This window comes from Barbatula barbatula (genome assembly GCF_947034865.1).
Source record: "Barbatula barbatula genome assembly, chromosome: 15".
In the NCBI taxonomy this organism is placed as follows: Eukaryota; Metazoa; Chordata; class Actinopteri; order Cypriniformes; family Nemacheilidae; genus Barbatula; species Barbatula barbatula.
The window spans coordinates 23,026,884-23,043,771 of record NC_136778.1 but is presented as its reverse complement, the minus strand read 5'-3'; the positions used below and the strand labels follow the sequence as shown (position 1 = coordinate 23,043,771).

Genomic DNA, 16,888 nt, shown 5'->3' with positions numbered 1-16,888 from the left:
AAAACACAAACACAGTGACTAGGAGGCCCTGTCAATCAAGCCAAACCACACCCCCAGAGACGAGAGAGACAGGGTGGCCCAAACTACCTAGCAGACAGCAGAGAGGAGGAGAAAAAGAGAGAGAGGGAGAGAGAGAGAGATCTAGCCTGACCGAGCGGAGGCCGAGCTTTAAAAAGGTGCAGGACTACAGCGAGCCGATCTGTCCATGTCTCTGCATTCAGCCCTCTTTAGAGGAAATGGACAGCGGGGCAGAGGAGGGAGACAACTGAGAGAGAGAGAGAGGTACCTGTTTGTTGAGGCCAAGCATGTTGCAGACCATGTCTCTGGAATACGGCTGCTCCAACACGTATCTCAACAGACCCGTCTGCGGCTCAAACAGATCCTGCACAAAACACACAAAACATTCACAACCTCAGGAACGTTGGTCATCCTCTGCATCGTGAGAAGCAGGCTCTGATATTTTAAGGATCGATTGTTAAGACACAGTGCTTTTCGTCAGCTAATTACATTTCTTTGGATATAAGAATGAGATTTTTCTGATGAACGATCATCTTCTCTGTAGTCTAAAGCCGCGGTCAGACTTGACTTTGAGCGTGCGAAGATCGTTCGGATTTCACATTTCTGTACCGAGAGGTGACACTGTACCGTTTTGATATTCTATTAGTCTCATTCTTGCACGCGAATTCTCAGGTCAGAGTTCACCAAACTTGAACTTTGCCAAGCAGCGAAATGCGAAAAATCATTGGACGGGCTTGCGTTCCGGTCTGTCCCAATGGAAGTCAATGGAGGGAAGAGTCAAGTGTGACCGCGGCATAATGGTGTGTGTACATCAGCAGTACCTTATCATACGGCAGCATTCCCCTCAGAGGGAAACGCAGAGTGCTTGGGTCCAGTTTCCACGAGTTACAAATCGCCCCAGAATTGTTGACCACCGGCAAGAGACTGCAGCGACCTGGACCACACAAACACCCTTACAGAAACATACTGGCCCAGGGGCTTATGGGATATATAAGTGACAGTATTCTGTGAGATGACGATCGTGCGTTTAACTTACCACAAATGGAGTTTATTCGGGCTGTGGGTCTGAAGCTATCGACAAAGTCACAAATCAAGCTGCCCAAAAGCTGAAAACACAAAACAAATCAATTTTTCTCATTTCAGAGAATACAGACACATCCACTAAAAATGCATTTGTCATTTCTTGTTTGTAAACGTGTGTGTTTACCCAGTGTGAGAGCGCCCCCTCTGGACACAACTTTCTGATCTCCGTTACTGCAAAGTACGCAGGCAGCAGGCAGGCGTTACGGTCCAGTATGTACTCCACAACCTTCACAGAGGACAGTCGACAAAACATCACATTCATGAAATACTAGAAACTCTGTCACGCAGTGAATTCAGACGTACCTCTCGTGCCGCTGACAAATGCTGAACAACAGCCGAGCTGACGAAGTTTGGGATGGTCTGAATCTTATCCAGCACGGCTTTCAGTAAATCTCTCACACCCTGATACACAAACACACGTCACGTTCATAAAGAGCAACACTTACCTGTTTATTTACAAAGAAAAAAACAGGACTAAATGTAACAAATCTTAAAAATGACTACACAGATACAGGACAGATTTCATGCGGTCAATCTGAGGGTTTAAGTAACGTTTCAGATGACACTACTGTTAATGTATATCATCCAAACACACATGAAGACGACTGATATATGCCATTCATTTCAGTCAATCACCGCCCTGAGTAAACCGTTTGATGCTAATGCAACTGATGTCAGGCACCTTGTAGTCGACTCCACCAATGATTTTGCGAATGAGTTTGAAGGTCAAGGCCCAAAGTTGAGTTCTCTCCCACTCCAGACTGTCAGAACTGACGAGAGCCTGACACACCATTCTGCAAATACACAGACACACACGTCAGCCAATCACATCACTGTGTGTCATCCTCTGGTTCACATGATCGAGTGATGAATCTTGTATCGCGCTTACCTGGGCGGCAGGAGGCTGGTCTCCACAGCCATGGCCAGACAGTCATAGAGGAAGGAGATGCGTTTGGGACTGTGTTGACTATGAGTGAAGCGCACGATCCATTGCACACACTGATCATGTGAATCCTGCAGTGACATCACACGCACGTTTTACATTAACCCTGGATATACACATATGCAGTCTCTACAGCATTCACGTTTAAATGTCTGCTATCGCACAAAGGTCTCTTTGGAACTATGATGGCGGTGTGTGATGTAGAGCGAGTCCTGTAATTGCTGCATTTGATGGGAAAGCTCACGGAGATGTTTCACCTTACCATTGTGGAGGTCTGAGACTCTATAGCATCCTGTGCCTCTCTCCCTATTGTTCAACATATCCTGCAGGGTATCCCACAGGCCTTACAGGTGAAAACCTGATGACGTCACACGTCCAGAAGACGCTTTACATGATTTCATAGACTACGATAACTGCCATGTGCATATCCCTGTTCTTCCATAACCTCAGATGTCAAAATGCCTACTGTTCAGGAAATGGAGAAAACACTGTACTTTTTCAATGATTAAATACTGTGTTGGTAAGGATGACTAAAATAATAATAATGATTTATGTGTGAATGTAAATTAAAAAAAATGGAGATACAAGCTTTCAGATGGACAGCAGCGATAATTACAGACACACATTTTCTAAATATATGTTCACACAACAAACCTGTAGAGTGTGAAAGATTAAACAAAAAATACACTCTATAGACGCGCACGCCTGACCCCCAGTTAACTTCAGCTTTGTGTTTAGCTAATAATATATGTCTAATAAGATAAACTATTTATATTTTATTTCATTTATGTTCATATTTACGTGCATCATTAATTTACTGTATAATTACTGTATTAAATTAAAGATTTGTTGAATTTTTGTTGTATGTTCATTTTATTAAATAAACAATTTGCTGAATGGGTCCTGTAGTTCGGTCGCATTTAAACAAACTTTATGGTACACTGATCGCTATCGCAGTCTAAATTCTATATTGGAGAGACAAGTTAAGACAAGTAAAAGGTTTTTTTTTTGGTTTCAATTATTTGTTATTAGAAATCATCTACAAGCACTTTATTGTTTGCGGGTGTGTACCGGAAGTTAAGGGCATTCCACAAACGCGCGCATGCGCAATAACATTTGTTTATGTTGTTAAGATGAAACCGTCTATATTTGTCGTGACATTTGTCGCAAATGTAAAGATGACATGTGCTGCTGACCTGAGGCAGACCGTTCCAATACTGTCTGAACGCTCCTAAACAGCTCACAAGTTTGGTCCTCTCATCCTCTGTGCTGTCCATAAACATCCTTTAAAACACAAAATGTTCACAAGTCATCAGATGAAGATTTCAGGCAGACGGTTTAAATGTCTCACATGTGACGTCACTCACCCAGAGAACGCCTCATCAATCACCTCCGTTTTCTGATAGAAACAAAACAAATCACACAAGTTTCTTCTTCATCCATATTTATGTTATCTATTGTGTATATTGATCGTCTTTGTGGTCCAGCTGTAAATATATTTCTGTAATAGTAATAATAAATGATCATGATGCGAGAATTTAATCACTCACCACTACATCTTCGAAAATGCTCTGCAGCTGACTTTCCATCGGCACGGCCATGATCTGAGTCAGTCACGGGAGGATAGATCATGAGATTAAACATACATGTGTTTCTAGCACATTAACAACACAAACTACAGCCAGTGAACAGACGCGAACCGAGTGCGCGCCGCTAGAAACCGTCCGGTGTCAAACACACACTCACACAGCGAAGGTTCCTCCAGCAGAACACACACGAACGAACGAACGAGCGAACACACACACACACACGCTTCTGTTATTGTTGTGGAAAGTTGATCTTGTAGCTTTAAAAAATTACTCAGACAAAGAGGGTCCAGGTGGCAAAGAATTAACTTTATTTGTACAAGCCAAACAAAGTGAGATCTTCCCAAAGCTACAGTGTTTATAGATAGTAACATTTCTGACGGGGGGGGGGGGGTTTCTCTTAAACCAATCAGATATGATCCTGTTATATTTTAATTACTTGACATGGCGTCCCACCAATAGATTCCCAGCAGTCAAATACGTTTTTACTTGTGGTTAGCCAATCATTAATCCATTTTTAACATATGACTCATTGTATACAATATTTCAATTCTATACTGAGAGTGTCACAAGTTAAACATCATGACTGCTAAAGAATAAAGACTTCTTACATCAAAACATCACTGAGTGGGCACATTGAATATATGATTATTCTAGTTCGTATGAATACTTCTTAATACTGTGTACTATTCAAATATATAAGTTGTTAATAACATTGTGTAAAACTATTGAAAACAACTTTGAGTATATATGTGGTTCGTACTGAAAACGACCAGAAATGACACGATACTGTTTCAAGCAAATAAAGTATACTTATCGTGCGCGTGTGTGCGCCGCTGAAAACCATCCGGAGTGAAACGCGCTCGCGCGCGATTGTTCCTCTAACATACATGAACACAAGACAAGATAAAAATACAATTCAGCTACAAATCTGCGTGTTATTCTTTTGAAGAGTGTTCGCGTTGAAGCGGCCATGTAGTTCTGTTCGATTGTAACTTAATAAACTACTGAAGTGTAGTTCACTCACAGTGTAAATCTTCTGGTCACGAGTCTCTCTGTCTGTTAGCTGATTGGTTCACAGGACAGACTTCAAGGTTTACCATTAACTATCTTTTCTCTAATGTTTTTAGTTGAGCTGGAATATTGTGATCAGGGGATGTCCTGTCATGTGTTAGGGAAAATAAAACCTTGGATTGTTTTGGTTGTGTATGAGGATCCAGAGGTTTTAGTATCTTTTTGTAACATGACATACCATCTAACCAAGCAATCCTAAAGATCGCTCTAGTTTACACGTTTCTCTCTTCAGGGCACACGTGGTGCTATATTATACTGAGGCACAATGTTTATCTCTCTTACCTGTTTTCTTCGAGATCATGTGTGTTTAAGGGTGCACTATAGTTGGGGCGGGTTATCTGTAAATCTACCTTTAGTGGTTGGGATAATCGTTCTACCCTGTCGATAACATGGACATAACATTCTGATATGCATTATACATGACACAGATGGAGACATTATTACTTTGAGGTAGGATCACTGTAAGATCATTACTTTTCAAGTCTTGCGGATGACATTATTCAACAATCATTGTCACTACTGCAACCATTCAAACTAGCAACAACAGAGATGTCAGAGGAACAGGGAGTGTCTGCTTCAAAGCTTATACCGCTGTACAGGATGTTGCAGCACAAGCCTGCACAGAGAAAGGAAATGCAACGCAGCAATCAACTGTACAATTAGGTAGCCCACAATGACCATACTACCCATGTAATTGGCCATAACTGTCATATTATTGTCATTATTATTATAAATAATATGATGTCCTCCTGTTTTGGCTCATAGGCTCACATCTGCAAGAAGGTCTGCACTCCAGATGTGGAGGTTATGAGAGTTTTAGAGGCTTGGCACTGACTACACTGCTGGACCCAAGGTTTAAAAATGTGGCATTTGGAAATCCTGCCAAAGCTCAGGACGCTGAAAAGCACCTCACACTGGAGTGTGCTTCGCCGATGCGGTCAAACACAACTCTTGGTGAGCAGTTTCAGTTGATGTTATGTAATCTGATTCATATAATATATACTTCATATAAGCCGTCAGTTTAGGATTTGTTACTAATTGCTGTTTTCATTTTTATTCAGAGCCACAGATGTCAACATCAGGCCCATCATCATCATCATCATCAGAAACACAGGGCCGTTAATGGGAACTTTTTGATAATCGTATCCATGAAACCCAGATGATACACAATGCTACACCTGATGCCACAGTGGAAGTGAAAAAATACCTCCATGATGCGTTTTTGCCCAGAACTCATGATCCCCTCATTTAAAAAAAAAACATGTAGGCTAAGTTCTTCCACAGCGGAGAAATTAATATTTTTGAATAAAAATCTCAAAAAAAAGTGAGACATTGTGGCTTTCTTTTATTAATAATCTTTTTTAATGACGGAAATAACATTATGCACAGTGAGAAGCCTACATGTTAAAAGCTTCACATATTAGAAAAATACGATAAAAAACCCACATTTTTTAATGGCTCTTGTCAAGGTTGTTTCAGATCAACACCTGCAAGTGACCACTAGTTGTCACCGTTGAGACGGGTGTCGGATTGATTCGAAGCCTCGACACAATATGGCACATTTGCTTCAACTGTTTCATTGCTTCACGAAGTCTTGATCTGCCCACCACTACTTTAAACATGAACTACGTCACTAACCCTCTCTCTTCTCTCAACAGGTGTTGTTCTGGCTTTTGTTGTAACTAGTATCTTTGTATTAGTACCTATTGTATTATTGCTCTTTTATGACATATCGCTTATTGCTCCCTGAACTCTCTGTAAGTCACTTTGGATAAAAGCGTCTGCTGAATGACTCAATGTAAATGTAAATATAAATGGTAGTAAGGGACCAAATCAAGAGGGGAACAGGTGTAGGGCATGAATCAATAACGAGGAGACGAGAGGATGGGAACAGAGACGAGACCGGAGAGAGAGTATGGCAAGCCAAATAAACAATAGTCGCCTCTTTCCTCATTAAACATGAGGTTCTGTCATGAGACCAAGAGAAACATGACATGATGTGGCAGAATCATGACAGATATTGGGTACAGACACTTCAAGTCATAACTCTGAATGACATTTATACTAAACAGGATATAGTGCGTAATAAAATGTGGGACACAGGAAAACCCCAAAATTCTCATAATCACTAAGAATCACTAAGACAATCACTAAGATACCCTAAGGTCTAGGGTATGATAAGCAATGGGTGGGTTTGTTAATCAATGAGTTCAATAAATCTATGAATGCAACTCTAAACCATAATTTGTATTATCTACATAAATGTTAAAATCTCCAACAATTAGTGCTTTGTCAGCATGAACCAATAGGTCTGACATTAAATCTGTGAATTTACAGTTTTTCTCGATTGTTTACACACAAATATTGGTACTTGAGACACAATGACCACAACATGTAACTCATTCACCAACCCCCTGAACCAATTCTGCTAAACTACAAGCACAATTCCTGCTTTACACTCACATTGCAGATCTAAAACACACTTTTTTCAAAACACTACACACAATTCTCAGCATTTGGCACAATTTTCGGGCAGAAAAATGTCTTGTTTTCACAAGGAACACGCTGCCATTCAAATATGAACACTGACTCATCACATGTGTAAACACCTGTCACAAATGTGTAAACCCCTTCTCCAAGCTATAGAAGACACATGTGAAGATATAGCAGATGATGCTTTTCATGGCTGGACTGAAAAACATTGCTTGAGATGTGGATGAGGTGCTGTGGCCAGACCCAAGAGAAGATGCAGCATCGTCTTTTTACTGTAACTGTATACAGTAAATTCTTCTGTTGTTTTGTATGTACACCACTGTATGTGCAACTTTGCGTTGGTTGGGATGTACATTGTACATTGTTTTTGTTGGAAAAATAAAATATATTTGTTATTGTGTATTTGTCTGTTCTGACCATAAAATCTATTTTATTTATATATATATATATATATATATATATATATACAAAAAATATTTTACAAAACACTTATATATGTACTGACTGTAGTAAGTGTAACACTGAACCATATAAAGAGCAAAGTCATTATGATGAATGGAGAAGTGTTTTCCATTCATCATAGTGTTTTATAATGAGCACATCAGTGTTCAACTGGTTCTTATAAATGTCTATTCATATGATGGTTTGTGTGCGTCATTTGAAAACAAAATACCATTTTGAGAAGAAAGAACATTGTTTTGAATGTAAAGTTTAATTTTGCAGGAGAATTGAGGGGTTTTGCCCATTGTGTTTGTGTTTTTTGATTTGTGTGTAGAGTTCTGAGAATATGAGGCATGCTTTCAGAAAATGTGTGTAAACAATTGAGAAAAACTGTAAGCGTAGAGGCCTATAGGCATCAGTGGCCAAAACAAGAGATAGCATTTTATTTGTATTGTATCTGGAAGAGTGACTTTAAGATTAAGCACTTTAAATGACTTAAACCTGCATCCTGTTGACTGAGTAACAATAAGGATATTTCTGTAGATTGTTATAACAACACCTACACCACCAACTGAACGGGGTTCATGCACGGGGAGGGACTCATTTAGACCAATGTGAACATTATGTTTAGCCATGTTTCAGGCAGAGTACGTCAAACCTATTATAAACCTTTAAATGTTTTTGCGCCATTGGTTGATATTTGTGTTTTGTTTTAATTGGATTTGTCCTGATTTAAACAATTTCCACAATGAAAGTACAACCTGAAATCAGTAGGTACACTAATGAGATACTTTACCCCTAGGGTGGTACTGCAGGGGTCCTTATTATTAGAGATCAAAATAATAAAAAATTTATTAAATCAGGCATAAAACCAAAATGCAATAATAAGTTAATAATACATATTAAAATGTATGATTTTGCATACATTTTAATATCTTTAAGCACCATAACAAAGTATGTTAACCAAACCTTTTCGTATGTATGGTACTGAACACATCTTATTATTGGTCATGTTTAAAATTCTGTAATTTATTCAGTATGTCCAGGGGTCCCTGCTCCATCTCCATGTTTGATAAGGGTCTGAAAAATGTAGATGACATCTGCGCTAAACTTTGTGGACCACACAAGGAAAATGTTTTAATAAAAAATCTGGTTTCTATTAGGTTGTAAAAATTGTGTGTGTGTGTGTGTTTGTGCGTGCGTACGTGTGTGTGTGTGTGTGCGTGCGTGTGTGTGTGTGTGTGTGCGTGCGTGTGTGTGTGTATATGTGTGCGTGTGTGTGTTTGTGCGTGCGTACGTGTGTGTGTGTGTGTGCGTGCGTGTGTGTGTGTGTGTGTGCGTGCGTGTGTGTGTGTATATGTGTGCGTGTGTGTGTATATGTGCGTGCGTGTGTGTGTGCGTGTGTGTGTGTGTGTGTGTGTGTGTGTGTGTGTGTGTGTGTGTATATGTGTGCGTGTGTGTGTATATGTGCGTGCGTGTGTGTGCATGCACAAGAGAAACTCTTTGTACTTCAAAATGAGCTGTTGCTATCAGATCCCCAGCAGAGGAACTAAATGTGCCATTGAGCAAATAATTACACATTAACATGTCCTGAAACAGAAGGGCAGAAATACATTAGTGAATCCAGTCAAAAGGAACGCTTATGTCTGGAGAAAATGCAATTTACAGAATATTCTTGTACTGTGGCGAGAGCACTTTCAGCATTAGATATTTTGTTATTGTGTAAATCTTATCTCACATATCATCACCCTTAGCAAAATGTGACTTGGTGGTGATCATTGAAGCGATAGTTCACCCATGTCATTTCAGACCTGTATAAATATATTTGGAAGAATGTTAGCCATTTTCAATTCTGTGACATAAATGTTAGTCAAAGGTGCCCAGAACTGTCTGTGTGGCTAAAATAAAACTGTGCACGTGTAAATCTCACTTTCAATACAATATTTGATTCCCACTATGGCAGTGGATGATGTCACAGAACTGAACATGGCTAACAGTCTTACAAAGATATTTCCTTGTGTTTAACAGAACAAAGAATTGTATTTGGCGAGCAAATGATGACAGAATTCTTATTTTTGGGTTTATTAGGCCTACTAGTCAATATAAAAACTTGTAAAAGTTTATTTTATAAAGTTTCAAACTTCCTATGAAATACGGAAATATTGCTTTTCTCAGTGTCAGGTAATGTCATTCAGGGAATGAAGTCAAACCAGTCAAACCAGTCTGACAACACACCAGCACTGAAGCTTTCTATCGACAACAGACGTGATGCTTTGAAACATAAAGAATGAACACTGACGCTGATACACCAACGTAACATTTCTAGTTGACGTTTACGTCAACGTCATTTGGTCATAAGAGGCGTCTACAGAACGTCTGATGAAAGCCACGCCTTTCTGCAGCGGTTGGTCTGTTTTTCTCAAGCCCCGCCCACACGCGCTTTGGACCGCCCAGCAGCGCGCACACACTGCAGCTCAGCAACAGGTAAAGTGAGTGACAGTTCAGTTCAAGAGAGTTATTATCGGTCACAATGATTATATTCAAGTATGGATAGAGTTTTCCTGACTGCCTTGTGTGTGCTGTTCTCCTCAGGTAAATCACATCTCATTCACTCACTTCATTATATTCACAAGCTACACAGTTCATGTGAAGTCGCAAATCATTTGTTATTCATTATCTCTGGGTTTAATATTAACTGAGCGATCTCAAGTTCATCGACCATCAGTGCAAAAGAAAGAAAGACAATCGATATGATGGTTACTACAGCAGCGCATTTACAACCAACACAGACTGTTTGCTTTGAAGGTTTCTGTCGCATTAAAGGTTTTGAATAGAAAGATGACAGATGTGCTTTTTCTGGTTCATAAGTTCTTTGGGGAACCAGCATTATAAAGACCTTTAGGTTTATCAGTGTGTATTTACATTTTATGCAGTCATGCTAAACCACTGATATGCCATATATATTAGTTTTATATCCACAAGCATATTTGTTTATGTTAATATAGTTAACATTCAGTCACCAGTTATTTAGAGAAATGTGTCCGTTTTTTTTTTTTGATATGATGTGAGAGCTCAGATATGAACAGGTTTCACTCTTATTTTTATGGTGTTTTTTACAGGGTTATGTTGATGATATAGATGTGTAGTATAAACAGAAGGAAGTGTGATTGTGTTCAGCTGTGATACTGCGCTAGTCTCGTGTCTTTTCCTGTGCTTTGATGGAATCAGATTTATTTCAACAATGCCCAAGCTTCACTTCATTTCCTGTTGACACTACTATACACACAACAAAAGTCCATGCACTTATAGAACATACGCATCCTCATCAAAGTTCCACAGAAAACATTATTAATCTTGTTTATTTTAAGTGTTGAATGTATTTTCTAAGTTTGGTAGAGAACACAAAGCAAGGCTGTAAAGTATTAAGTTTCATCCATGGCAATCTAATCTCATAAACAGTGCAAGACTCTAGTTTATTATACTTTAATAGTTTATTAATGGCAAACCTTTACTCCGGCTATTACAGATATAAGTCGACTGTCACATGTGTTTTCAGAAAATCTTCTCTCTCTTATAGCATCGGATGAGAGTCTTCCTGAGCCCCAGAATGTCCACTTCTACTCGGTGAACTTTAGGAACATGGTCAGATGGACTCCAGGAGAAAGATCTCTCAATGGAAGCGTCTACGCTGTGGAATATGCTGTGTGAGTTCATTTACTCCTTTAAACAAAAGTAAATCTAGTGATTTTTACAGTAGAGGTAGTTTTACAGTATAGCTTTAGAATAGTGTCCTAGAAACTCCCAAGGAAACAGCAACAAAAGTGTTTATGTACGGCACATAGGCCTATTTGAATCCATTTCAACACATTTATGCGTGCATACGTATACATTCATTTGAATCAAGCAGATTGAGTTGTGTGTTCCTGTAGTTACGGTGATGCAGAAGAGGGTAACAGTGAACAGGTGAGATGGAGGCCGGTGGAGCAGTGCACCTTCATTCAGCAGACAGAATGTGACGTGTCTCAGGAGACCTTTAACCTGGAGGAGGATTATTATGCCAGAGTAAAGGCTGTCGGTTCACAGACTCAATCCATCTGGACTGAAACCACGACCAGATTCAAGCCCATGACTGACAGTGAGTTTACCCTCAATGAATCTCAATGACCTCCAGTGGTCATGTTTCCTAAAGACAACGTAAAAGAGAACATTTTGTTCTTTACACAATCATTTTTCACATTAATGCTGTTTTTATTACTTTGACAAATACACATTTGTTCATTACCTTTAGTTAATGTTTATAACATTTAGCTCTAGTGGTCAAACACATCAGAATTCTGTGATTGATGGCAACATGAGTATTGTTCAGAAACAGAGAAACATTCCTCACAGGGGTGGAGAATAACCCCACAATCTGTGAATGTAAAGCATGTTTACAGTGTGCTGAAATAAATCAAACACATTCTGATTAGTGTGTATATATATATATACAACTACGGGAAGAAATGAAGAGAGCGTTTCAAATGTTCATTTATCATCATTTCTAGATGTATTGTGGTCAGTCCAGTCCAGTGTCTGTTGAATTTGAATATAAAGTCTTCCAATGGCAATGTGAAAGACTGACAGCATGACAACACACATGAAAACTGTCATCAATATCCAGATTGTCACAAAAAAAGATGTATGCTTATTTTCATTATTGATTAATTTTCATAATTAATTTTTTAATTTAATACTGGTCAGTTGTGTCCTGGGGGTTAGAGAGTTGGGCTTGTGATCAGAAGGTTGCTGGTTCTAATCTCAGTGTCAGCAGGTCATGACTGAAGGGCCCTTGAGCAAGACACCTTACCCCTGATTGATCTGCAGTAATGTGCCACTGTAAAAAAAACTACTTGTCACACACACACACTCACACACACTCTCACACTCACTGTGGGTCAGTTGTGTCCTGGGGGTTAGAGTGTTGGGTTTGTGATCAGAAGGTTCTAATCTCAGTGTCAGCAGGTCATGACTGAAGGGCCCTTGAGCAAGACACCTTACCCCTGATTGATCTGCAGTAATGTGCCACTGTAAAAAACTACTTGTAAGTCACTTTGGATAAAAGCGTCTGCCAAATGAATAAATTAAAATGTACTTAATGTTGAAATATAACTGTTGTTTTGCTTAAAACTGAATCTTAACTCCTGTCAGAGTCTTTGAGGTGTGAATAGATACAGAGCATCTTTCTCCGGGTCTCATTTTCAGAAAATAAATGTGAATAGAATAAAGATGTTTATTAGAAATTTGGGAGAAATATTAGTAGTAGTTTACAAAATGAAACAAAAATGATCATTTAACCTCAACACAGACCGAGAAATGGTTAATTCAGAAAAACTGAAAATGGTCTCTTCATTTTTTCCACAACTTGTATGCACATATATACATGTTATCTTACTTCATGTAATTCTTGTTTAGCTTGACACATAATAAGAGTATTAAAAGGGATCACACACAACGTTGACCCTCAGTAATGATTAACAGATTCATCTCTACTATCATACAGCCATTCTTGGACCACCGCTGGTGGACATGACGGTGGGCCAGAACTACATAAACATCACAATGAAAGGTCCATTCAGGTGGAATACTAAGACAAAGAAAGGAAAATCCCTCTGGAAAATGATCCCACAAATGATCTATAACGTGTCTGTGTACAACAGCAAAAGAGAACACATGGTTAGTGCTTCATTCTCTCTGTGCTTTAAATATAACTCTATACTGTACATATCATTCCATAGGCAACTACAAATGACTCTATAGATTCAACTCTTTACATGAGAGATAATGAGTTAAACTTACATTTTTTTATTGTACATTCCAATTGATATTAATCAAACTGCAGTTGGTTTGTTTTGATAATGAAAAAGAGACAGCTAACTAACACAATAAAACACGATAACATCATAAAAAACTAGATTTTGATCTCATTTTGGAAACAAACTCTTCATTAATATAGTGTATAGATGTAACTGAACTTGATACAGATATAACACTTCAGATTTTGACTCTACAGATAAGCCCCTGCTAATAAACATCTTCTTCTTCTGCCAGCAATCTTTCTTTCTGGAGACGTCCAGGTTGACACAGGGTCCTCTGGACTTCTCCACACAAGTCTGTGTTGTGGTCTCTGCTCAGTCTCAGACTATTCCTTTGGTCGGCACACCCAGCCAGCGCAAATGTGCAGAGACGCCTAAAGGTGCTAATGTCTTTTACTTTCACACTGACTGAAGGTAAACAGGTTTGAGGAGTGTTTGATTGACAGCACTGGTTTCATTCTTCTCACCTTTGGTATGTTTAAACACTCCTCCTTATCACTGTGTGCTATCATGAGGTTTCGCTCTAGCTCAGGGGTTTTCCCTGCACGCTCTGAGCTTTACTTCCTCATCTACACACTTCAGACCCTGTGTGAGTGTGTGTGTGTGTGTGTGTGTGTGTGTGTGTGTGCCTGCATGCATGCACGTTATGTTGGAGTTTATTTTCACACTCTTTAGACGATGATGATGATGATGATGATGATTTTTCTCTTTCATGTAGATGTGTTTAAAGATCAGCTGTTGGCTGCTATGCTGGGTGGTGTGTTACCCTCCGCTCTCTGTCTGTGTGTGCTCGCTGTTCTCGGGGGTCTCGTCCACTGCTACATCACTGATCACAAGCAGACCCGGCCCAAGATTACGGTGAGATGACCGCACACACACATTCTACTGCTCATCACAAGATTCATTGTTATGAAAGGAAGTTATGTTTTGTGTATACAGTATGTTCCATTCAAATAACACACACATAATATAAATGTGAATTCTTTTGTCTATTCTAGGATATGGTCCATGTTAGTGAAAAATATCAAACTGTACAACCTGAAAGGCCCCAAACAATCATTGTGAATGTGACCAATATAGTTAGAGAGGAACCCAAACTCATCTCCCCTCCGCCCCTCTGTGTGGGCGGAGCACAGTTGACCCTGCCTCCAGCCACCGCACCCCGGTGTTACGCGCAGCAGCACGTGGGGGCGCCGGGCGGTTCTGAATCCTCAGAGACGGACAACTCGTGGCCGCAGGACCATCAGAATGAGGTTCCTGAAGATTACGGCATCGTACTGCATGCCACGGCTGTAACAGATATGAGCCTGTACAGGTCACAGGTCAACAGGACAGAACCCAGACAGTCGGACGATGAGGAGAATGAAGAAGCGCAGATCTTTTTGGACTGGAGTCCAAACATATGCGAACTGAAGATTCCTTTAGATGTGGAGGACCGAGATCAGACGGAGGCTGAGACAGAGCCAGATGCAATGATGCTTCTGCCAAATGTGATCCTGAGACAGTGTTCAGAGGAGAGCTCGGAGCATGAGGACGACTTCACCAAGATGGAGAGAACCTGGGGTCTTATAATCCACACCAGCCCGGAGTAAACTCAACATGTGCTGTATGTCACAGACAACATGAAGCTAGAACACTAAACACTTTCTGTTCACCTTTCCAGAGATGACACATGCTGAAATGAAGGAGTCTGCTTGTTTCTATTATATGTGAATGTATAGTGTCTGGTTTTATTTAAACAGAAACTGTGTTTAAGTTTATTTTTATTCTACTCATCCTCCAGTATAGCCTGACCTGTATGCTGCTCATGGAATCCCACAATGCAATGCACTTAACAAGGTCTCTGTCATACATGGATCCTCATTGCTTATCGCTCTAATAGCGGTTGGTATTTCTGAGCGACTACAGTGTAAAGAGGTTTATCCTGGAATAACTCACTCTACTATATATATATACAGTGAGTTCCTTCTGAACATATCTACACCTCTGCAACTCTATGGAATCTGTTGCTATGTCACGACTGTTGAAATATTTTTATCATGAATGAATATTGTGTGCAGAGCAGGAAGAAGACAATTTTGTGTATTTAGAGAAAAAGTGGCATAACATATATTTTTATGGAAATAGCATATAAATAATCCATAACTTTTATTTAAGTAATGACTTTTTTCAGTGCGAGGTAATTGATGAAATAGTCGTTCATGTGTAATATTAATTTTTTATAACTATAAATCTGTAATCCTTTAACTGAACAATAGGCTAAAGACTGATGACAGACTGTTATTCTAATCATCAGTTGTTTTCATTATACATGATAATCATGTCTTGGGTTTACTTTCTGCGAAGACATTTAATAAATACAGTAATAGTGAAGAAATATTGATTTGTAGTTTTCATGTAACACAGAACACAAGTACAGCTGTGTATGAAATACATAATCATGTCATCTTATTCCAGAGAGATGTGTAATAATACACATGTTACACTGTAACGGGCTGCACGAGTCTCTCTCTCTCTCTCTCTCTCTCTCTCTCTCTCTCTCTCTGTGTCTCTCTCTCTCTCTCTCTCTCTCTCTCTCTGTCGCGTCTTCTCTACTGACCTGGTCCGGGTTTCACATTAACGATGTATTTTACTCTTAAGCGCTTTCAACGAGCGAAGTTACGAACTCTCCCGGAACTCCACGTGCGTTCCAGTTAAGAAAGCTGAAAAATAACCTTATATGTAATCGTGTCCTCTGAACGTTTCACTTTATAATCGTCATCTGATGTGGATTAGCAATCAAGACAAAGCAACTAAGGCTGAGGCAATGACACAATGGCTGAACAAAAAAAAAACAATTAATGTCCTTTAGATAAAGAGGTTATTTTCACCAGATTTAAAGGACATCACACAAATAAGGAGAATAAGGAGCAACCAGGGACCACCTGTTATGGGACCACATGCTGACCAGCCAAGAAATGCCCAATACATGGCTGGTTTTCGTGCACATCAGCAAGTCATTGACAGATTCTTTTAAGTTTATCCCTATTTTTCCAAGTCTTTCTACTTATTTTATTCTTTTTTTTCTGTCATTTAATTTAGATGTGTATTTGTAATTTTCTTTTTTGTTACCTGCCCTCATTAAAAATAAAGTACAATAAAAACCTTCTATTATCACAACGCACTTGAATAAAGTTAAAGGTGTAATGTGCCGGCTGTCCTGTAGGTGACCACTCGATACACTTACAGCTTTACGATGACTCCAGAGCACTCGCAGATCTACGATCAGGTCACGATGCTTTTGGGAAACAGACCTAAATATTAAGATCACTCCTACGATCAATTTAGGCTTCCGATGCCTTTGTTGTTGTACCAATAGTCTCTGTACTTTCTTATAAGACGATACGGTCGGACATGTT

At 39.4% G+C, this 16,888-nt stretch overlaps 2 protein-coding genes across 2 annotated transcripts; one reads left to right on the top strand and one right to left on the bottom strand.

The window, feature by feature from the left end:
* Positions 1-217: 217 nt before the first annotated feature.
* Positions 218-4,636, bottom strand: LOC306905094 (mediator of RNA polymerase II transcription subunit 23-like; the record flags this gene model as incomplete). Its single annotated transcript, XM_079475479.1, has 10 exons — positions 3,595-4,636; positions 3,412-3,443; positions 3,241-3,328; positions 1,991-2,115; positions 1,784-1,895; positions 1,405-1,503; positions 1,226-1,327; positions 1,055-1,124; positions 840-952; positions 218-382 (listed from the first exon to the last, which is right to left on the bottom strand). The coding sequence occupies exons 1-10, from the start codon at positions 3,643-3,645 to the stop codon at positions 218-220; spliced, it is 957 nt and encodes a 318-aa protein (XP_079331605.1). The 5' UTR covers positions 3,646-4,636.
* Positions 4,637-10,072: 5,436 nt separating this feature from the next.
* On the top strand, positions 10,073-16,638 carry il20ra (interleukin 20 receptor, alpha). Its single transcript, XM_079475415.1, has 7 exons — positions 10,073-10,230; positions 11,216-11,342; positions 11,568-11,773; positions 13,178-13,350; positions 13,726-13,870; positions 14,209-14,348; positions 14,489-16,638. Exons 1-7 carry the CDS (start codon positions 10,185-10,187, stop codon positions 15,080-15,082), a joined length of 1,431 nt encoding a protein of 476 aa, XP_079331541.1. The 5' UTR covers positions 10,073-10,184; the 3' UTR covers positions 15,083-16,638.
* Positions 16,639-16,888: the final 250 nt, after the last annotated feature.

Bases quoted from the DNA above. Each gene is read 5' to 3' on its own strand.
- il20ra (XM_079475415.1), top strand. From the start codon at position 10,185: ATGGATAGAGTTTTCCTGACTGCCTTGTGTGTGCTGTTCTCCTCAG. The intron at 11,774-13,177 runs GTGAGTTTACCC...ACTATCATACAG, and splicing joins ATTCAAGCCCATGACTGACA to CCATTCTTGGACCACCGCTG. The intron at 13,351-13,725 runs GTTAGTGCTTCA...TTCTTCTGCCAG, and splicing joins ACAGCAAAAGAGAACACATG to CAATCTTTCTTTCTGGAGAC.